This window comes from Nerophis ophidion, unplaced genomic scaffold (assembly GCF_033978795.1).
Source record: "Nerophis ophidion isolate RoL-2023_Sa unplaced genomic scaffold, RoL_Noph_v1.0 HiC_scaffold_381, whole genome shotgun sequence".
In the NCBI taxonomy this organism is placed as follows: Eukaryota; Metazoa; Chordata; class Actinopteri; order Syngnathiformes; family Syngnathidae; genus Nerophis; species Nerophis ophidion.
Window position 1 is genome coordinate 2,680 of NW_026907299.1, and position 24,566 is coordinate 27,245.

Here is a 24,566-nt window from a genome sequence, read left to right on the forward strand (position 1 = left end):
ACTTTCACAGTATCATGTTGGACCCGCTCGACATCCATTGCTTTCCGTCCCCTAGAGGGGGGGGGGTTGCCCACATCTGAGGTCCTCTCCAAGGTTTCTCATAGTCAGCATTGTCACTGGAGGTGAATTCTCCCTGCCCATTGGGTGTGAGTTTTCCTTGCCCTTATGTGGGTTCTTCAGAGGATGTCGTAGTCGTAATGGTTTGTGCAGCCCTTTGAGACACATGTGATTTAGGGCTATATACATAAACATTGATTGATTGATTGATTGATAATGTACTTGAAAGGCAAAAGAAAAAAGCTAATGAACACAATAAATGTCCCACTCATTGTCAGATGAATTATATAATCCGTGGTTTGTCAAGAAGACCTTAAAACAGGCGTCGAGTGATAGCAAATGTTTTTATTTGAGAAGTGATTGACGTTGGTGTTGTTATGTGTACAACCACCAGAGGGCGCCAGACGCAACTTCCGCTTCCCGGTCGTGTTGGCCAATGAGCGGGAGGTGTGGGCGGGACCACGGCGAGGCGCAAACATGGCTGCGTCCTCAGACGATGATGTTGAGGCCAATAACCAGGACTACTACTCCCTGCTTAACGTCAGCAAACAGGTGAGTGAGGGCACACACACACACACACACACACACACACACACACGTCTTTCTTTCACACCCACCGCCTTCATGCACTTTGACCAGGCTGCGTCCCGGATGGCGTGTGTGGGGGAGGAGGGAGGATGCTCAGGCCAACATCTCACTTTATCATCTATGTCACCTTATCATCTATGTCACCTCATCATGTATGACATCACGTATGTAACAAAGTGTTTTTCAACCACTGTGCCGCGGCACACTAGTGTGCCGTGAGATACAGCCGGGTGTGCTGTGGGAGATGATCTAATTTCACCTATTTGGGTTAAAAATATTTTTTGCAAAGCAGTAATTATAGTCTGCAAATGATGTGTTGTTGTTGAGTGTCGGCAGAGTAACCGTGTAATACTCTTCCATATCAGTAGGTGGCAGCCGCTAACTTAATTGCTTTGTAGATGTGTGGGAAACAGCGGGAGGCAGTGTGCAGGTAAAAAGGAGTGTAATGCTTCAACCAAAAATAAACAAAAGGTGTGTGCCCCCTAAGAAAAGGCATTGAAGCTTAGGGAAGGCTATGGCTGAACTGGCTACAAAGTCAACAAAAACAGAATGCTGGACGACAGCAAAGACGATGTACATCCGAACATGACATGACAATCAACAATGTCCCCACAAAGAAGGATAAAAACAAGTGAAATATTCTTGATTTCTAAAACAAAGTAGATGCGGGAAATATCGCTCAAAGCAAGACATGAAACTGCTACAGGAAAATACCAACAAAAGAGGAAAAGCCACCAAAATAGGAGCCCAAGACAAGAAGTAAAAGACTACAGCAAACAAGTGCAAATAAGTCAGGGTGTGATGTACACCTACTTTGAGACAAGAGCTATAGTCATGCATGCTTTCTTATGCTTTAAAGTCATATCCAACCACTTTTTACTGTCAACTGAGTTTTTTTTTTAATTATTTCTGCTGGTGGTGTGCCTCCGCATTTTTTCAACGTTACGTGCAGTGATTTCTCCACATTCTCTGAACCTTTTGATGATATTAAGGAGCCTAGATGTTGAAATCCCTAAAATTCCTCGCAATAGCTGCTTGACAAATGTGGTTCTTGAACAATTTGCTCAGGCATTTGTTGACAAAGTGTTTGTGAAGGAGTGAGCATTTCACGGAAGCTGCTTTTATAGCCAATCATGGCACCCACCTGTTCCCAATTAGCCCGTTCACCTGTGGCATGTTCCAAATAAGTCTTTGATGAGCATTCCTCGACTTTCTCACTCTTTTTTTGCCACTTTTTTGAAACATGTTGCAGCCATCAAATTCCAATATAGCTAATCTTTGCAAAAAAGAAGAAAGTTTCTGAGGGTGAAGAGTAAATATCTTGTCTTTGCAGTCTATTCAGTTGAATATAAGTTGAAAAGGATTTGTTGTATTCTATTTTTATTCAGCATTTACACGAGGTGACCACTTCACTGCTTTTGGCTTTTGCCCGTGGAAGACAGTCACACCAAGACACAAGAAAAGTCTCTAATAAGAGCGGAGACAGTGGCTAGGTTTGTCGCTAGTAGCTGTTTATCAATCAATCAATCAATGTTTATTTATACAGCCCCAAATCACAAATGTCTCAAAGGACTGCACAAATCATTACGACTACAACATCCTCGGAAGAACCCACAAAAGGGCAAGGAAAACTCACACCTAGTGGGCAGGGAGAATTCACATCCAGTGGGACGCCAGTGACAATGCTGACTATGAGAAACCTTGGAGAGGACCTCAGATGTGGGCAACCCGCCCCCTCTAGGGGACCGAAAGCAATGGATGTCGAGCGGGTCTAACATGATACTGTGAAAGTTCAATCCATAGTGGATCCAAGAGTTCAGTTCAAGCGGATCCAAGACAGCAGCGAGAGTCCCGTCCACAGGAAACCATCTCAAGCGGAGGCGGATCAGCAGCGTAGAGATGTCCCCAACCGATACAGGCGAGCGGTCCATCCTGGGTCCCGACGAGCGGTGCATCCTGGGTCTCGACTCTGGACAGCCAGTACTTCATCCATGGTCATCGGACCGGACCCCCTCCCTTGTGACATAGGAGAAAGAAAAGAAGCGGCAGATCAACTGTTCTAAAAAGGAGGTCTATTTAAAAGCTAGAGTATACAGATGAGTTTTAAGGTGAGACTTAAATGCTTCTACTGAGGTAGCATCTCGAACTGTTACCGGGAGGGCATTCCAGAGTACTGGAGCTCGAACGGAAAACGCTCTATAGCCCGCAGACTTTTTTTGGGCTCTAGGAATCACTAATAAGCCGGAGTCTTTTGAACGCAGATTTCTTGCTGGGACATATGGTACAATACAATCGGCAAGATAGGATGGAGCTAGACCGTGTAGTATTTTATACGTAAGTAGTAAAACCTTAAAGTCACATCTTAAGTGCACAGGAAGCCAGTGCAGGTGAGCCAGTACAGGTATATATATATGTATATAAAGGTATATACAGTACAGGTATATATGTATGTATATATGTATATAAAGGTATATACAGTATAGGTATATATGTATGTATATATGTATATAAAGGTATATACAGTACAGGCGTAATGTGATCAAACTTTCTTGTTCTTATCAAAAGTCTAGCAGCCGCATTTTGTACCAACTGTAATCTTTTAATGCTAGACATGGGGAGACCCGAAAATAATACGTTACAGTAATCGAGACGAGACGTAACAAACGCATGGATAATGATCTCGGCGTCTTTAGTGGACAAAATGGAGCGAATTTTAGCTATATTACGGAGATGAAAGAAGGCCGTTTTAGTAACGCTTTTAATGTGTGACTCAAAGGAGAGAGTTGGGTCGAAGATAATGCCCAGCTTTTTTACCGAGTCACCTTGTTTTATTATTTGGTTGTCAAATGTTAGAGTTGTATTATTAAATAGAGTTCGGTGTCTAGCAGGACCGATAATCAGCATTTCCGTTTTTTTGGCGTTAAGTTGCAAAAAGTTAGCGGACATCCATTGTTTAATTTCATTAAGACACGCTTCCAACTGACTACAGTCCGGCGTGTTGGTCAGCTTTAGGGGCATGTAGAGTTGGGTGTCATCAGCATAGCAGTGAAAGCTAACACCGTATTTGCGTTTAGGAAGGAAGTCGCCAAGAGGATTGTGAAAGTGGGCAGATTTAGACAAAGTGGCCAAGTTGGCAACACAGCGATGATGCGACCTTGCAGGCTGTTCCGTGGTTCTTTTGTTTGCTGTTAGCTTCTTGACTGCGTGCTAACAAGGTAGGTCTCTCTCAAGTCCATCGTCCCAAATTCCTACACCACGTTTGCGTTTTAGCAACTTTGGGTTAAGTTTGACAAGGTTTTTGCCGATTATTTAGCTGTATTGTTTCATGTCGGCAGGCTACTCAGGAGGAGCTGAAAGCATCGTACAGGCGACTCTGCATGCTCTACCACCCTGACAAACACCGCGACCCAGAGCTGAAAAGACAAGCCGAACAACTCTTCAACCAGGTGCACCAAGCTTTTGAAGGTGATTATTTGAGTGTTGCATGGAAACTCTCCATTTAGGGACACAATTTAGGATTGCAACCTTACCTATCATGCTTAGGAAACGCATTGCATTGTGGGTCTTGCTGGACATCTTATGTACGTGAACATATTTGAGCGTACAGGGTTACAGAACAGGAACGCTGATGGGTCACCACAAGGCGTCCCGTAGAAGATGGGAAAAAGTTAAACGCTGGGGAAGGATGACTAAAAAAAAACCACAATCTAGGCTTGGCTCCAAGGGGGTGTCAGGTTCAAACACTGATGACATCTATTAAACAGACAAGAAGCAAGGAACCATGCAGAGACAGAGTTAAATTTCGCTCATGAGGAGAACGCATGGAGCTGCACACTTAGTCACAGTCTTGCCATACGCTCTAAGGTTCAGCTCCCTCTATTTATCCAGGAGTTTCACAGTCAACATCACTGAGGCCTCCTCTAAAATAAATGGGTTGTACTTGTATGGCGCTTTTCTACCTTCAAGGTACTCAAAGCGCTTTGACACTACTTCCACATTTACCCATTCACACACACATTCACACACTGATGGAGGGAGCTGCCATGCAAGGCGCTAACCAGCACCCATCAGGAGTAAGGGTGAAGTGTCCTGAGCAAGACACTTCAACGGATGTGACGAGGTTGGTACTCGGTGGGGATTGAACCAGGGACCCTGTTGTCTTATCTTCGTTGAGGTCCTTGAAGTTCCTTGGCTGTTAGTGGGCTAAAACAAAGATAACATCTTTGGCTGAGGCCACTCCTCGGACAAGAAGTTTTTGTTCTTGCACAGATAGAAAAAGTACAGCTTAAGCACAATAGCTAATAACTATAGCAACTGACTTTATGCATACTAAAGTTGTGTGATAATATATATATATATATATATATGATCATTCAAACAGGGGGCCCAGTCTGGAGTGGGAAAAAAACCTCCATAGCAAAGCAGATATATCCATCCATCCATCCATTTTCTACCGCTTATTCCCTTTCGGGGTCGCGGGGGGCGCTGGCGCCTATCTCAGCTACAATCGGGCGGAAGGCAGGGTACACCCTGGACAAGTCGCCACCTCATCGCAGGGCCAACACAGATAGACAGACAACATTCACACTCACATTCACACACTAGGGCCCATTTAGTGTTGCCAATCAACCTATCCCCAGGTGCATGTCTAGATATATATATATATATATATATATGATCATTCAAACAGGGGGCCCAGTCTGGAGTGGGAAAAAAACCTCCATAGCAAAGCAGATATACATATTACAACGTACATCTTGAGATATCTAGCAACACAGAGGAGGGAGTGGGGGGCCATGGTGGCAGGCTGCAGCTCAGGCGCTGCCCATCCTTCAATCACCCCAGTGGGATTTACGTCAAGGGCGTTGGATTGGGGACGGGGTATGTGTGTGTGGCGTATATTTTTTGTAGATGCACGTGTGTGTGTAAGCCTGCAGTGTCTCTTTTCCGCGGCCTTGGTGTCGTGCAGCCGATAGTCAGTCCAAAGTCAACAACAACAAGTGTGTGTTCAAGAGAGACAAGAAGGGAGTTTGGGAGAATCTCCAAGCCAGTGAAACAATACAAGTTAGAACGTTTTGTATCCGAGTGAAAATAAAATTTGCTTTTCACTCTAAATTGTCTATGACTGGTCCTCAAATTCATCCTGCAGGGCAGACAGTCCAATATGATCCAAATCACAAGAGAGTCCACAGTTCTTCCCGCATCCTCCAATCATTTGTGGCAGCTCTGGGCTACTTTGAAGCCTGCCAGCAACTTCCAATTTGTGGACAAACCAGAGCAAGGCTTACTCCAATCAGCAGATGTCCTGGTGTCATAGTTCCCAATGGGTAGATATCTTCACCTCTTCCACTGAGAAGGCACTCCTTCTTCTCCCAAGAGTCCGTGGCGTGTCCAGCAACAACCGCTCCGTCACGACAAGCAGGTTCCCCCAAACCCAAGATCTTGTCCATTTCATTGAAGCCAGTTAATGAGTTCCAAAAACAGAAAAATTTTAGTCAGGTTGTGAATCCAATAAATCAGGGGTGCCCATTACGTCGATCGCGAGCTACTAGTCGACCGCGGGGGGTGTGTCAGTCGATCTCCAGCCAGGCTTTTAAAAAAAATAGACCTAAAAATGAGTGATCATCAATCTTCACCAAGACGTCACTTAAATGACATTCACGGTACCGGAGGGTCTTGTGAGATGACGCTGGCTGCTGCAAGATCATTATTATGAAAATATGACCGAGAGGAAGGCGAGAAACACTTTTTATTTCAACAGACTCTCGCGCCGTACCTTCCGTCAAAACTCTAAAGGCCGACTGCACATTTCCTATCTTCACAATAAAAGCCCTGCTTCATGCTGCCTGCGCTAACTAAATACAGAGTCTCGGAAAACTGGCGTGCACAAGCGATCCCTCAGAAAGCTGGCGTGCACATCACTTGTGCACGCCAGCTTTCCGAGACTCTTATTTTGTTAGCGCGGGCAGCATGAAGCAGGGCTTTTATTGTGAAGATAGAAAAATGTGCAGTCGGCCTTTAGAGTTTTGACGGAAGGGACGGCGCGAAAGTCTGTTGAAATAAAAAGTGTTTCTCGCCTTCCTCTCCGTCATTTTTTCATAATAATGAACTGGCAGCAGCCAGCGTCATCTCACAAGACCCTCGGGTGCCGTGAATGTCAATCAAGCAAGCTACGGAATTTGCCGCCAATGTTTTTCTTGTAAAGTGTATGGAAGCTGGATGAATTAGATGCCAAAAACCAACCACTTTCATGTGGTATTGTACAGAAAGGACAACTTTTTTTCTCCTCCATTTGAAAATGTGGGCGTTATCATCATTACTGTCTGATTCCAATCAATGCAAGTCATCAGAATCAGGTAATACACCAACTTATATTCTTGTCTTCGTGAAAGAAAGACATCTATATGTGTTACACATGCTTGTATTATCATTAAACACATTTAACTTGTTTACAAAAATGTCTCTTTCATAAATAAATAAATATAAATGATATATATAAATGAGGTAGATCCCCTCGAGTTAGTCAATTGAAAAGTAGCTCGCCTGCAGAAAGAGTGTGGGCACCCCTGCAATAAATAGACGGTGGGACGATGAAACATGACTTTTATCGCCATCACCTGGTACATGTCACTGAATTGTCACACTGGTACGTTGAAAGAAAAGCCGGTTTTATTCAGTGACACAAGTAGCATTTAGTAGGATGTTAGCGTCTCGGCGGCAAACAAGATGGAGTATTTTGGAAAAAAAGCATGTTTACGTTTAGTCTGGGTTGAGCACGGAAATGGATGAGTTTTATTCACGGAGCAGTAGAACAGTGTTTAAAGTACTTAAAAGTAACACTTTTGGGGGGTTGCTGATGAAATGAGGATGGGCGCCCTGAGTCCGTCTGCAACACATAAGAGATGAAAGCTGCAGATTAGGTGCAATTTGACTGCAGGACAATGAGCCTTAACAGAATTTGCCTAATGAAATTCTTCAGCGGTATAAAAAGTGACTCCGCAGATGAAATATAAACAAGTTTGGCTGCGACGATGGCGGCAGCTTAATCAAATCTCTTGTCCGTTGGACGTGCTGCTATGGATCAATTTAACCTCGACTCACTGGCTTTGATATTCTTTAGATCTCTCCCGTCCATTTTGTAGACGTAGATGATCATATCTCTATCCATCCATCCATCATCTTCCGGTTATCCGAGGTCGGGTCGCGGGGGCAGCAGCCTAAGCAGGGAAGCCCAGACTTCCCTATCTCCAGCCACTTCGTCTAGCTCTTCCCGGGGGATCCCGAGGCGTTCCCAGGCCAGCCGGGAGACATAGTCTTCCCAACGTGTCCTGGGTCTTCCCCGTGGCCTCCTACCCTATCTCTAAGGGAGAGCCCCGCCACACGGCGGAGGAAACTCATTTCGGCCGCTTGTACCCGTGATCTTATCCTTTCGGTCATGACCCAAAGCTCATGACCATAGGTGAAGATGGGAACGTAGATCGACCGGTAAATTGAGAGCTTTGCCTTCCGGCTCAGCTCCTTCTTCACCACAACGGATCGATACAACGTCCGCATTACTGAAGACGCCGCACCGATCCGCCTGTCGATCTCACGATCCACTCTTCCCTCACTCGTGAACAAGACTCCTAGGTACTTGAACTCCTCCACTTGGGGCAGGGTCTCCTCCCCAACCCGGAGATGGCACTCCACCCTTTTCCGGGCGAGAACCATGGACTCGGACTTGGAGGTGCTGATTCTCATTCCGGTCGCTTCACACTCGGCTGCGAACCGATCCAGCGAGAGCTGAAGATCCCGGTCAGATGAAGCCATCAGGACCACATCATCTGCAAAAAGCAGAGACCTAATCCTGCGGTCACCAAACCGGAACCCCTCAACGCCTTGACTGCGCCTAGAAATTCTGTCCATAAAAGTTATGAACAGAATCGGTGACAAAGGACAGCCTTGGCGGAGTCCAACCCTCACTGGAAATGTGTTCGACTTACTGCCGGCAATGCGGACCAAGGTCTGGCACTGATCGTACAGGGAGCGGACCGCCACAATAAGACAGTCCGATACCCCGTACTCTCTGAGCACTCCCCACAGGACTTCCCGAGGGACACGGTCGAATGCCTTCTCCAAGTCCACAAAGCACATGTAGACTGGTTGGGCAAACTCCCATGCACCCTCAAGAACCCTGCCGAGAGTATAGAGCTGGTCCACAGTTCCACGACCAGGACGAAAACCACACTGTTCCTCCTGAATCCGAGGTTCGACTATCCGACGTAGCCTCCTCTCCAGTACACCTGAATAAACCTTACCGGGAAGGCTGAGGAGTGTGATCCCACGATAGTCCAGGAATTCACATTGTAGGAATTTTAAAGAAATTATTTGTAAATGATGGTGGAAAATAAGTATTTGGTCAACCATTCAAAGCTCTCACTGATGGAAGGAGGTTTTGGCTCCAAATCTCACGATACATGGCCCCATTTATTCTTTCCTTAACACGGATCATTCGTCCTGTCCCCTTAGCAGAAAAACAGCCCCAAAGCATGATGTTTCCACCCCCATGCTTCACAGTAGGTATGGTGTTCTTGGGATGCAACTCAGTATTCTTCTTCCTCCAAACACCACCAGTTGAGTTGATACCAAAATGGATACATGGATGATACAGCAGAGGATTGGGAGAATGTCATGTGGTCAGATGAATTCAAAATAGACTTTGGGAAGGCCATTTTTGAAAGCCTGATTTAGTCATTTCTTAACCACTTTTGAGGTGTGTTTGGGGTCATTGTCCTGTTGGAACAGCCAACTGCGCCCAAGACTCAACCTCCGGGCTGATGATTTTAGCTTGTCCTGAAGAATTTGGAGGTAGTCCTCCTTTTTCATTGTCCCATTTAAAGCAGCAGTTCCATTGGCAGCAAAACAGGCCCAGAGCATAATACTACCACCACCATGCTTGATGGTAGGAACGGTGTTCCTGGGATTAAAGGTCTCACCTTTTCTCCTCCGAACATATTGCTGGGTATTGTGGCCAAACAGCTCCATTTTTGTTTCATCTGACCACAGAACTTTCCTCCAGAAGGTCTTATCTTTGTCCATGTGATCAGCAGCAAACTTTAGAGGAGCCTTAAGGTGTGGCTTCTGGAGCCAGGTCTTCCTTCTTGCATGGTAGCCTCTCAGTCCATGGCGATGCTTGACTGTGGACACTGACACCTGTGTTCCAGCAGCTTCCAATTCATTCATTTTTGCTGCTTCTTGCTTGACTCTTGATCATCCTGACCAATTTTCTCTCAGCAGCAGGTGATAGCTGGCGTTTTCTTCCGGATTGTGGCAGTGACAAAACTGTGCCATGCACTTTATACTTACAAACAATTGTCTGGGACATTAAGCTGCTTTGAAATGGTTCCAAGTGACTTTCCTGACTTGTCAATTATACGTTTTTTCACATCTGTGCTGAGTTACTTTGACTTTCCCATTGTGGCGTTTGTAAGCGACTGCATCACATAAGGCCTATGTAAATGTGCTCAGAGAAGTCAACAATCATAATCACTCACATGAAGTTAAGAGGCCATGAAGCTACTTTGATTGATTGTAACTTTTCCACGTCACCAACATTGATCATGTATGTTGCTGTATGTATACTTTTGACCATGCAGATGTGCTCACATTTTCAGTAGAGCCATAATAAATTCCAAAAAGAAGCAAACTTCATGAATGTTTTTCGTTACCAACAAGTTGCCCCCCTCCACGAGAGAGAGGGGGGCAAAACAGAAAAGAAAAGAAGCGGCAGATCAACTGGTCTAAAATGGGGGTCTATTTAAAGGCTAGAGTATACAAATGAGTTTTAAGATGGGACTTAAATGCTTCTACTGAGGTGGCATCTCGAACTGTGACTGCTAGAACATTCCAGAGTACTGGAGCCCCAATAGAAAAAGCTCTATAGCCCGCAGAATTTTTTTTGGGCTCTGGGAATCACTAATAAGTCGGAGTTCTTTGAAGGCAGATTTCTTGCCGGGACATATGGTACAATATAATCGGCAAGATAGGATGGAGCTAGACCGTGTAGTATTTTATACTTAAGTAGTAAAACCTTAAAGTCACATCTTAAGTGCACAGAAAGCCAGTGCAGGTGAGACACTATAGGTATTTATATATATATATATATATATATATATATATATATATATATATATATATATATATATATATATATATATATAAACCCCGTTTCCATATGAGTTGGGAACTTGTGTTAGATGTAAATATAAACAGAATACAATGATTTGCAAATCCTTTTCAAGCCATATTCAGTTGAATATGCTACAAAGACAACATATTTGATGTTCAAACTCATAAACTTTTTTTTTTTTTTGCAAATAATAATTAACTTACAATTTCACGGCTGCAACACGTGCCAAAGTAGTTGGGAAAGGGCATGTTCACCACTCCGTTACATCACTTTTCTTTTAACAACACCCAATAAACGTTTGGGAACTGAGGAAACTTAATTGTTGAAGCTTTTCAGGTGGAATTTTTTCCCATTCTTGCTTGATGTACAGCTTAAGTTGTTCAACAGTCCGGGGTCTCTGTTATCGTATTTTAGGCTTCAAAATTTTCAATGGGAGACAGGTCTGGACTGCAGGCAGGCCAGTCTAGTACCCGCACTCTTTTACTATGAAGCCACGCTGTTGTAACACGTGGTGTGGCATTGTCTTGCTGAAATAATAACGTTGCTTGAATGGCACTGTATGTACCTTTCAGCATTAATGGTGCCTTCACAGATGTGTAAGTTACCCATGCCTTGGGCAATAATACACCCCCATACCATCGCACATGCTGACTTTTGAACTTTGCGCCTATAACAATCCGGATGGTTCTTTTCCTCTTTGTTCCCGTTGACACAATTGTCCACAGTTTCCAAAAACAATTTGAAATGTGGACTCGTCAGACCACAGAACACTTTGCCACTTTGCATCAGGCCATCTTAGATGATCTCGGGCCCAGAGAAGCCGGTGGCATTTCTGGATGTTGTTGATAAATGGCTTTCGCATTGCATAGTAGAGCTTTAACTTGCACTTACAGATGTAGCGACCAACTGTATTTAGTGACAGTGGTTTTCTGAAGTGTTTCTGAGCCCATGTGGTGATATCCTTTAGAGATTGATGTCGGTTATTGATACAGTGCCGTCCGAGGGATGGAAGGTCACGGTCATTCAATGTTGGTTTCCGGCCATGCCGCTTACGTGGAGTGATTTCTCCAGATTCTCTGAACCTTTTGATGATATTACGGAGCGTAGATGTTGAAATCCCTACATTTCTTGCAATTGCACTTTGAGAAAGGTTGTTCTTAAACTGTTTGACTATTTGCTCACGCAGTTGTGGACAAAGGGGTGTACCTCGCCCCATCCTTTCTTGTGAAAGACTGAGCATTTTTTGGGAAGCATGTTTTTATACCCAATCATGGCACCCACCTGTTCCCAATTAGCCTGCACACCTGTGGGATGTTCCAAATAAGTGTTTGATGAGCATCCCTCAACTTTATCAGTATTTATTGCCACCTTTCCCAACTTCTTTGTCACGTGATGCTGGTAACAAATCCTAAAGTTAATGATTATTTGCAAAAAAAAAAAAAATGTTTAGGAGTTTGAACATCAAATATGTTGTCTTTGTAGCATATTCAACTGAATATGGCTTGAAAAGGATTTGCAAATCATTGTATTCCGGCTTCCTCCCACTTCCAAAGACATGCACCTGGGGATAGGTTGATTGGCAACACTAAATTGGCCCTAGTGTGTGAATGTGAGTGTGTATGTTGTCTGTCTATCTGTGTTGGCCCTGCGATGAGGTGGCGACTTGTCCAGGGTGTACCCCGCCTTCCGCCCGATTGTAGCTGAGATAGGCGCCAGCGCCCCCCGCGACCCCGAAAGGGAATAAGCGGTAGAAAATGGATGGATGGATGTATTCTGTTTATATTTACATCTAACACAATTTCCCAACTCATATGGAAACAGGGTTTGTATATGTATATATATAATGTACATGTATATAAAGGCATATACAGTAAAGGCATAATATGATCAAAGTTTCTTATTTAACAGCCGCATTTTGTACCAACTGTAATCTTTTAATGCTAGTCATAGGGAGACCCCAAAATAATACGTTACAGTAATCAAGACGAGACGTAACAAACGCATGAGTAATGATCTCAGTGTCACTAGTGGACAAAATGGAACAAATTTTAGTGATATTTCAGAGATGAAAGAAGGCCGTTTTAGTAACATTCTTAATGTGTGACTCAAAGGAGAGAGTTGGGGTGGAAGATAATACCCAGATTCTTTACCGAGTCACTTTGTGTAATAGTTTGCTTGTCACATGTTAAGGTGGTATTATCAAATAGGTGTGTAATTGTGTGTTTGTCAAATGTTAAGGTGGCGACTTGTCCAGGGTGTACCCCGCCTTCCGCCCAATTGTAGCTGAGATAGGCACCAGTGCCCCCCGCAACCCCTAAGGGAAAAAGCGGTAGAAAATGGTTGGATGGATATTAAATAGTTGTCGTGTCTAGCAGGACTCGATCTTAGCGCTGCTTTCGATACCGTCGATCATAATATTTTATTAGAACGTATCAAAACGCGAATTGGTATGTCAGACTTAGCCCTGTCTTGGTTTAACTCTTATCTGCCTGATAGGATGCAGTGCGTCTCCCATAACAATGTGACCTCGGACTACGTTAAGGTAACGTGTGGAGTTCCCCAGGGTTCGGTCGTTGGCCCTGCACTCTTCAGCATCTACATGCTGCCGCTAGGTTACATCATACGCAAATACGGTGTTAGCTTTCACTGCTATGCTGATGACACCCAACTCTACATGCCCCTAAAGCGGACCAACACGCCGGATTGTAGTCAGCTGGAGGCGTGTCTTAATGAAATTAAACAATGGATGTCCGCTAACTTTTTGCAACTCATCGCCAAAAAAACGGAAATGCTGATTATCGGTCCTGCTAGACACCGACCTCTATTTAATAATACAACTCTAACATTTGACAACCAAACAATTAAACAAGGCGACTCGGTAAAGAATCTGGGTATTATCTTTGACCCAACTCTCTCCTTTGAGTCACACATTAAAAGCGTTACTAAAACGGCCTTCTTTCATCTCCGTAATATCGCTAAAATTCGCTCCATTTTGTCCACTAAAGACGCTGAGATCATTATCCATGCGTTTGTTACGTCTCGCCTCGACTACTGTAACGTATTATTTTCGGGTCTCCCCATGTCTAGCATTAAAAGATTACAGTTGGTACAAAATGCGGCTGCTAGACTTTTGACAAGAACAAGAAAGTTTGATCATATTACGCCTGTACTGTATATACCTTTATATACATATATACATACATATATACCTGTACTGTATATACCTTTATATACATATATACATACATATATACCTGTACTGTATATACCTTTATATACATATATACATACATATATACCTGTACTGGCTCACCTGCACTGGCTTCCTGTGCACTTAAGATGTGACTTTAAGGTTTTACTACTTACGTATAAAATACTACACGGTCTAGCTCCATCCTATCTTGCCGATTGTATTGTACCATATGTCCCGGCAAGAAATCTGCGTTCAAAGGACTCCGGCTTGTTAGTGATTCCCAAAGCCCAAAAAAAGTCTGCGGGCTATAGAGCGTTTTCCGTTCGGGCTCCAGTACTCTGGAATGCCCTCCCGGTAACAGTTCGAGATGCCACCTCAGTAGAAGGATTTAAGTCTCACCTTAAAACTCATTTGTATACTCTAGCCTTCAAATAGACTCCCTTTTAGACCAGTTGATCTGCCGTTTCTTTTCTTTTTCTCCTATGTCCCACTCTCCCTTGTGGAGGGAGTCCGGTCCGATCCGGTGGCCATGTACTGCTTGCCTGTGTATCGGCTTGGGACATCTCTGCGCTGCTGATCCGCCTCCGCTTGGGATGGTTTCCTGCTGGCTCCGCTGTGAACGGGATTCTCGCTGCTGTGTTGGATCCGCTTTGGACTGGACTCTCGCGACTGTGTTGGATCCATTATGGATTGAACTTTCACAGTATCATGTTATACCCGCTCGACATCCATTGCTTTCCTCCTCTCCAAGGTTCTCATAGTCATCATTGTCACCGACGTCCCACTGGGTCTGAGTTTTCCTTACCCTTATGTGGGCCTACCGAGGATGTCATAGTGGTTTGTGCAGCCCTTTGAGACACTAGTGATTTAGGGCTATATAAGTAAACATTGATTGATTGATTGATTGACTGATAATCAGCATTTCCATTTTCTAGGCGTTGAGTTGCAAATAGGTAGCGGACATCCATTGTTTAATTTCGTTAAAGGGGAACATCATCACAATTTTAAAAGGGTTAAAAATAATAAAAATCAGTTCCCAGTGGTTCGTTGTATTTTTTGAAGTTTTTTTCGAAATTTTACACCTCCTGGAATATCCCCAAATAAAGCTTTAAAGTGCCTTATTTTCGCTGTCTTCGGAACCACTATCTCCTGTGGACGGGACTCTCGCTGCTGTCTTGGATCCGCTTTGAACTGAACTCTCGCGGCTGTGTTGGAGCCACTATGGATTGAACTTTCACAGTATCATGTTAGACCCGCTCGACATCCATTGCTTTCGGTCCCCTAGAGGGGGCGGGTTGCCCACATCTGAGGTCCTCTCCAAGGTTTCTCATAGTCAGCATTGTCACTGGCGTCCCACTGGATGTGAATTCTCCCTGCCCACTGGGTGTGAGTTTTCCTTTACCTTTTGTGGGTTCTTCCGAGGATGTTGTAGTCGTAATGATTTGTGCAGTCCTTTGAGACATTTGTGATTTGGGGCTATATAAATAAACATTGATTGATGATTGATTTCCCTGTGACGTCAAACAGGGCTGCCAATGTAAACAACATGGCGGTTACCACAGCAAGACATAGCGACATTAGCTCAGATTCAGACTCGGATTTCAGCGGCTTATGCGATTCAACAGATTACGCATGTATTGAAACAGATGGTCGGAGTATGGAGGCAGATAGCGAAAACGAAATTGAAGCTATTGAGCGAATAGCTATTGACGCTATTCGGCCATAGCGTGGGTGTACCTAATGAAGTGACCCATAGCATGGTTGCCTTATTAGCATCGCCGGTAAAATGTGCGGACAAAAACGATCAGGACTTTCGCATCTTGTGACACTGGAGCAACTTAAATCCGTCGATTGGTAAGTATTTGTTTGGCATTAAATGTGGGTATTTAGTTTCAAATGTACATACAGCTAGCGTAAATAGAATGTTAGCATCGATTAGCTGGCAGTCATGCCGTGACCAAATATGTCTGATTAGCACATAAGTCAACGACATCAACAAAACTCACCTTTGTGATATAGTTGACTTAATCGTTGCACATGCATCTGCAGGTTATCCATACATCTCTGTGCCATGTCTGTCTTAGCATCGCCGGTAAAATGTGAAGACACTTTGGTACATCCAATGGGGGTCTGGCGGCAGACACTTTCTCATCTTGGGGCCGGTGGTGCAACTTGAATCCCTCCCTGTTAGTGTTCACACACCGACTAGGCATGATGTCTCCAAGGCTCCGGAAAATAACGGAGCTGAGACCCGGTGTTTGTAATGTGAAAATGGATATGGCGGGTGTGTTACCTCGGTGACGTCACGTTCTGACGTAATCACTAAAAGACCGATAAACAGAAAGGCGTTTAATTTGCCCAAATTCACCTGTTTTAGAGTTCGGAAATCGGTTCAAAAAATAGCGACCTTAGCTCAGAATCAGACTCGGATTTCAGCGGCTTATGCGATTCAACAGATTACGCATGTATTGAAACAGATGGTCGTAGTATGGAGGCAGATAGCGAAAACGAAATTGAAGCTATTGAGCGAATAGCTATTGACGCTATTCGGCCATAGCGTGGGTGTACCTAATGAAGTGACCCATAGCATGGCTGCCTTATTAGCATCGCCGGTAAAATGTGCGGACAAAAACGATCAGGACTTTCGCATCTTGTGACACTGGAGCAACTTAAATCCGTCGATTGGTAAGTGTTTGTTTGGCATTAAATGTGGGTATTTAGTTTCAAATGTACATACAGCTAGCGTAAATAGCATGTTAGCATCGATTAGCGTAGCATGTTAGCATCGATTAGCTGGCAGTCATGCCGTGACCAAATATGTCTGATTAGCACATAAGTCAACAACATCAACAAAACTCACCTTTGTGATTTAGTTGACTTAATCGTTGCAAATGCATCTGCAGGTTATCCATACATCTCTGTGCCATGTCTGTCTTAGCATCGCCGGGAAAATGTGAAGACACTTTGGTACATTCAATGGGGGTCTGGCGGCAGACACTTTCTCATCTTGGGGCCGGTGGTGCAACTTGAATCCCTCCCTGTTAGTGTTGACACACCGACGAGGCATGATGTCTCCAAGGTTCCAAAAAATAGTCGAAAAAACGGAAAATAACAGAGCTGAGACCCGGTGTTTGTAATGTGAAAATGAATATGGCGGGTGTGTTACCTCGGTGACGTCACGTTCTGACGTCATCACTAAAAGTCCGATAAACAGAAAGGCGTTTAATTTGCCAAAATTCACCCGTTTTAGAGTTCGGAAATCGGTTCAAAAAAATACATGGTCTTTTTTCTGCAACATCAAGGTATATATTGACGCTTGCATAGGTTTGGTGATAATGTTCCCCTTTAAATCATACATAAATAAGTGTTACTAGTGAAATGTTTGGACTCATTGCTATAAATGAGGTGTTCGAAAACTTTGTATAGAAATAAATCCCAAAACCGTAAGTTAGATGAAAAAATGAATGGAGCTGGAATAAAGAGCGACTAATATGTTTCCCCCAGTGTTGAGTGACCCTCATGCTCGGACCATCTACGACCTTTTCGGGAAGAAAGGCCTGGAAGTGGAAGGTTGGGAGGTAAGACTTCTGCTGATTCAATATTTAACCACACTGTCATCATCATCATCATCATCATCATCCTCAATATGCTCTCTGCAGGTGGTGGAACGAAAAAGAACCCCCGCAGAAATTCGAGAGGAGTATGAACGTCTCCAGCGAGAAAGAGAAGAGAGGAGATTGCAGCAAAGAACAAACCCCAAGGTTTTCTTATCCCGGGCACAAACTGGGCCGTCGTGATCTCCTGATGATGTCATTTCTACACAGGGCACCATCAGCGTGGGCGTGGACGCCACAGACCTCTTTGACCGTTACGATGAGGACTTTGAGGAGATGCCGGGCGGAGGCTTTCCTCACGTTGAGATCAATAAGATGCACATCTCCCAATCCATAGAGGTACTGTAGGCGGGGGACCTGACCAGTTCTACTTCCAACCATCGTGATTTCAGCGTAGAAGCTCAAACACCCACTGGTGAACACGTCCAATAAAGTGAGGGAAGACATAATAAACCACGTTCAGTTATTGACTTAATCATAAACATGTGACTTACAAGCAGTAGTTAGCCTTGAGTCAGGTGAGGGGAAACAGGTACTCCTGCCAAGGACTTCATTCAGTCCTCATTTTACCAAGGTATGCCTGCAGCAGGCCTGGGCAATTATTTTCACCCTGGCGGCCAAATTTAGAGAAAAAAAAATGTGTCTAGGGGCCGGTATATCTATTTTTAGGAACACTAATACGAGACTTCACAATCCAATCCACTTTATGTGAATCACACGTTTAAACGACAGAAATGTTTCCAAAGTGCTGCACAACAATGTTGCAAACAATATTCAAATATCATCCTTAGCTCCACCAATGACTGAATTAAAAACAAAACATGAATAGATATAAAACCAATATAAAACAGGGCAGCACGGTGCGGGAGGGGTTGGTTCATGCGCCTCACAATACAAAGGTCCTGAGTAGTCCTGGGTTCAATCCCGGCCTTGGAATCTTTCTGTGTGGAGTTTGCATGTTCTCCCCGTGACTGCGCCGGCTTCCTCCCACCTCCAAAGACATGCACCTGGGGATAGGCCCCTCCCACCTCAAACAACATGCACCTGGGGATAGGCTCCTCCCACCTCCAAAGACATCCACATGGGTATAGGCTCCTCCCACCTCTAAAGACATGCACCTGGGGATAGGCCCCTCCCACCTCCAAAGTCATCCACCTGGGGATAGGCCCCTCCCACCTCAAACAACATGCACCTGGGGATAGGCCCCTCCCACCTCCAAAGACATGCACCTGGGGATAGGCCCCTCCCACCTCCAAAGACATGCACCTGGGGATAGGCCCCTCCCACCTCCAAAGACATGCACCTGGGGATAGGCCCCTCCCACCACCAAAGACATGCACCTGGGGATAGGCCCCTCCCACCTCCAAAGACATTCACCTGGGGATAGGCACCTCCCACCTCAAACAACATGCACCTGGGGATAGGCTCCTCCCACCTCCAAAGACATGCACCTGGGGATAGGCCCCTCCCACCTCCAAGGTCATCCACCTGGGTATAGGCCCCTCCCACCTCCAAAGACATGCACCTGGGGATAGGCTCCTCCCACCTCCAAAGACATGCACCTGGGGATATGCTCCTCCCACCTCCAAAGGCATCCACCTGGGTATAGGCTCCTCCCACCTCCAAAGACATTCACCTGGGGATAGGCTCCTCCCACCTCCAAACACATCCACCTGGGTATAGGCTCCTCCCACATCCAAAGACATCCACCTGGGTATAGGCTCCTCCCACCTCTAAAGACATGCACCTGGGGATAGGCCCCTCCCACCTCAAACAACATGTACCTGGGGATAGGCTCCTCCCACCTCCAAAGACATCCACCTGAGTATAGGCTCCTCCCACCTCTAAAGACATGCACCTGGGGACAGGCCCCTCCCACTTCCAAAGTCATTCACCTGGGGATAGGCACCTCCCACCTCCAAAGACATTCACCTGGGGATAGGCCCCTCCCACCTCCAAAGACATTTACCTGGGGATAGGCCCCTCCCACCTCCAAAGACATGCACCTGGGTATAGGCTCCTCCCACCTCTAAAGACATGCACCTGGGTATAGGCTCCTCCCACCTCAAACAACATGTACCTGGGGATAGGCCCCTCCCACCTCCAAAGACATTCACCTGGGGATAGGCACCTCCCACCTCAAACAACATGCACCTGGGGATAGGCTCCTCCCACCTCCAAAGACATGCACCTGGGGATAGGCTCCTCCCACCTCCAAAGACATCCACCTGGGGATAGGCTCCTCCCACCTCCAAAGACATCCACCTGGGGATAGGCCCCTCCCACCTCCAAAGACATGCACCTAGGGATAGGCCCCTCCCACTTCCAAAGACATGCACCTGGGGATAGGTTGACTGTTGTCGTGGACATTTCTTAAAGACAATCCCTTAGTGACAAATGGCTTCAAAATGATTTATTAAAGTAACAAGAAATAATAACGAGCTTTGCAAAGCGAGACCAAACCAGCACGACACATGCGTCCATTCCAGCCTGTACTGCCTGCTTTAGAATATGACATGACAATTATACATTAGAAGACAGAGCTTTATCAGGATTAAGTGTCTCTTAATTCATAGGCATAATAAACAGCTTTTGGTAAACAGTTCAAAGAACATCATCTATTTAAACGAGTAAATAAGTCATTTTTCTATCTAGTGTGTGAATTTGAGTGTGAATGTTGTCTGTCTATCTGTGTTGGCCCTGCAATGAGGTGGCGACTTGTCCAGGGTGTACAACGCCTCCGCCCTAATGCAGCTGAGAACTTAAGAACTAATAGAAATGGCAACATGAATGTCACATAACAAGAAAATAGAGAAAAAGAAGAAGCTTATCCATTACGCTGTCGCCTTGCAAATTTTCAGGACTTATGCAGATCTCAAATACAGATCAGCAGGTACCAGAAGGTAAGAAAAGTTGCTCTTGCATAATATTGTGAAACAAAATAATAATATGTCTTACTATGGGCGGCATAGCTCGGTTGGTAGAGCGGCCGTGCCAGCAACTTGAGGGTTGCAGGTTCGATTCCCGCTTCCGCCATCCTAGTCACTGCCGTTGTGTCCTTGGGCAAGACACTTTACCCACCTGCTCCCAGTGCCACCCACACTGGTTTAAATGTAACTTAGATATTGGGTTTCACTATGTAAAGCGCTTTGAGTCACTAGAGAAAAGCGCTATATAAATATAACTCACACACCTTATACACACACACCATAATAATACCCCGGTGCGGCTTCATAGCTTACCAAAGTCCTACTAAAACATTTTGGCAGATTTTTGAGCGCCGTGTGTAATGTTCTATATTCTCAAATGATCATATTAAATGTTAGTGTTGTTTACTGCCATCATATTGCAGTCTGCATGTATCTCTTATGTGTGACTGCCATCTACTGGTCACACTTATTATTACACCATGTACCAAATAAAATAGCTTAGGGGTCGGTAAGCACAACCAAAATAATGATTTAGATTAGGCGCACCGGGTTATAAGGCGCACTTGTCGATTTTTGAGAAAATTGAAGCATTTGAAGTGCGGCTTGTAGTCCGAAAAATACGGTACTCTGTTCTACGGCGTCCGAACAAAACATTGACTAAAACATTTTGGCAGATTTTTGAGCGCCTTGTGTAACGTTCTATATTCTCAAAGGAACCTATTAAATGTTAGTGTTGTTTACTGCCATCATATTGCAGTCTGCATGTATCTCTTATGTGTGACTGCCATCTACTGGTCACACTTATTATTACACCATGTACCAAATAAAATAGCTTAGGGGTCGGTAAGCACAACCAAAATAATGATGTAGATTGTCGATTTTTGAGAAAATTGAAGGATTTGAAGTGCGGCTTATAGTCCGAAAAATACGGTACTCTGTTCTACGGCGTCCGAACAAAACATTGACTAAAACATGTGGGCAGATTTTTGAGCGCCTTGTGTAACGTTCTATATTCTCAAAGGAACCTATTAAATGTTAGTGTTGTTTACTGCCATCATATTGCAGTCAGCATGTGTCTCTCATGTGTGACTGCCATCTACTGGTCACACTTATTATTACACCATGTACCAAATAAAATAGCTTAGGGGTCGGTAAGCACAACCAAAATAATGATTTAGATTAGGCGCACCGGGTTATAAGGCGCACTTGTCGATTTTTGAGAAAATTGAAGGATTTGAAGTGCGGCTTATAGTCCGAAAAATACGGTACTCTGTTCTACGGCGTCCGAACAAAACATTGACTAAAACATTTTGGCAGATTTTTGAGCGCCTTGTGTAACGTTCTATATTCTCAAAGGAACCTATTAAATGTTAGTGTTGTTTACTGCCATCATATTGCAGTCTGCATGTATCTCTTATGTGTGACTGCCATCTACTGGTCACACTTATTATTACACCATGTACCAAATAAAATAGCTTAGGGGTTGGTAAGCACAACCAAAATAATGATGTAGATTAGGCGCACCGGGTTATAAGGCGCACTTGTCGATTTTTGAGAAAATTGAAGGATTTGAAGTGCGGCTTATAGTCCGAAAAATACGGTACTCTGTTCTACGGCGTCCGAACAAAACATTGACTATAACATTTTGGCAGATTTTTGAGCGCCTTGTGTAACGTTCTATATTCTCAAAGGAACCTATTAAATGTTAGTGTTGTTTACATATTGCAGTCTGCATGTATCTCTTATGTGTGACTGCCATCTACTGGTCACACTTATTATTACACCATGTACCAAATAAAATAGCTTAGGGGTCGGTAAGCACAACCAAAATAATGATGTAGATTAGGCGCACCGGGTTATAAGGCGCACTTGTCGATTTTTGAGAAAATTGAAGGATTTGAAGTGCGGCTTATAGTCCGAAAAATACGGTACTCTGTTCTACGGCGTCCGAACAAAACATTGACTATAACATTTTGGCAGATTTTTGAGCGCCTTGTGTAACGTTCTATATTCTCAAAGGAACCTATTAAATGTTAGTGTTGTTTACATATTGCAGTCTGCATGTATCTCTTATGTGTGACTGCCATCTACTGGTCACACTTATTATTACACCATGTACCAAATAAAATAGCTTAGGGGTCGGTAAGCACAACCAAAATAATGATGTAGATTGTCGATTTTTGAGAAAATTGAAGGATTTGAAGTGCGGGTTATAGTCCGAAAAATACGGTACTCTGTTCTACGGCGTCCGAACAAAACATTGACTAAAACATTTTGGCAGATTTTTGAGCGCCTTGTGTAACGTTCTATATTCTCAAAGGAACCTATTAAATGTTAGTGTTGTTTACTGCCATCATATTGCAGTCTGCATGTATCTCTTATGTGTGACTGCCATCTACTGGTCACACTTATTATTACACCATGTACCAAATAAAATAGCTTAGGGGTCGGTAAGCACAACCAAAATAATGATGAAGATTAGGCGCACCGGGTTATAAGACGCACTTGTCAATTTTTGAGAAAATTGAAGGATTTGAAGTGCGGCTTATAGTCCGAAAAATACGGTACTCTGTTCTACGGCGTCCGAACAAAACATTGACTAAAACATTTTGGCAGATTTTTGAGCGCCTTGTGTAACGTTCTATATTCTCAAAGGAACCTATTAAATGTTAGTGTTGTTTACTGCCATCATATTGCAGTCTGCATGTATCTCTTATGTGTGACTGCCATCTACTGGTCACACTTATTATTACACCATGTACCAAATAAAATAGCTTAGGTGTCGGTAAGCACAACCAAAATAATGATGTAGATTGTCGATTTTTGAGAAAATTGAAGGATTTGAAGTGCGGCTTATAGTCCGAAAAATACGGTACTCTGTTCTACGGCGTCCGAACAAAACATTGACTATAACATTTTGGCAGATTTTTGAGCGCCTTGTGTAACGTTCTATATTCTCAAAGGAACCTATTAAATGTTAGTGTTGTTTACATATTGCAGTCTGCATGTATCTCTTATGTGTGACTGCCATCTACTGGTCACACTTATTATTAAACCATGTACCAAATAAAATAGCTTAGGGGTCGGTAAGCACAACCAAAATAATGATGTAGATTGTCGATTTTGGAGAAAATTGAAGGATTTGAAGTGCGGCTTATAGTCCGAAAAATACGGTACTCTGTTCTACGGCGTCCGAACAAAACATTGACAGTTTAGCTTTGTTAAGTTAAAGTAAAAGTACCAATGATTGTCACCCCAAATTTTTCTCTGCATTTGACCCATCACCCTTGATCACCTCCCTGGGTGATCTCTTTGTCACATGACCCAAAAACACCATCTCCAAGTATGGAAAGTGTCATGACCTAACCCTCTCTTGCCGTACATTACGCAACGTGTCACAAGCCCCGCCCCCACGTCGCCAGAGCCGCTGACAATGACCCGTGGACTAAAAAAGTGTGTTTTATTTGCTCGGTGGTCTTTTGTCGCAGGCTCCTCTGACCAGCTCGGACACGGCGGTGCTGTCTGGCTCTCTCTCCACACATAACGGCAACGGTGGGGGCAACATCAACATGACCGTGCGCAGGGTTACGTCTGCCAGAGGCTGGGGGGAGGTACACACAATGTGGCCGCCGTGGCACCATCTGTCTCCCTGCGAGCGCTCCTTCTTCTATGCAGGTGGAGTTGGGGGCCGGAGACATCCTGGGGCCTCTCATCGGGCTGAAGGTGTTCCGTAATGTCACTCAGCGATGGTATGGCCCCTGCAGGCAAGGATCTGGAGGACACGGCTTTATATCTCTCTTCTTCCTCCGCTCAGTTTCTTGACAGCGCAGTGCGGCCTGCAGTTCTCCCCCCGGGGTGTACGCCCCAGTTGTTCTTTGATGGCAGCACGCCACCTGGACCACAACACCATGGGTTATCTTCAGTGGCGCTGGGGGCCCAACAGTGCCATGACTACTAGTGTGGTGCGGGACACCAAGAGCAGCCACTTCACTCTGGCTGTGCAGGTAAATATGCAA

General features: G+C 44.5%; 1 protein-coding gene across 1 annotated transcript; it reads left to right on the top strand.

Annotated features, from left to right (window-relative positions):
* Nucleotides 1-491: 491 nt before the first annotated feature.
* On the top strand, nucleotides 492-24,566 carry LOC133548067 (dnaJ homolog subfamily C member 11-like; the record flags this gene model as incomplete). Its single annotated transcript, XM_061893481.1, has 8 exons — nucleotides 492-609; nucleotides 3,981-4,110; nucleotides 17,511-17,584; nucleotides 17,666-17,767; nucleotides 17,831-17,959; nucleotides 24,039-24,161; nucleotides 24,226-24,299; nucleotides 24,365-24,566. Coding segments are annotated over exons 1-8 (909 nt in total), but the record flags the coding sequence as incomplete, so codon positions are not given.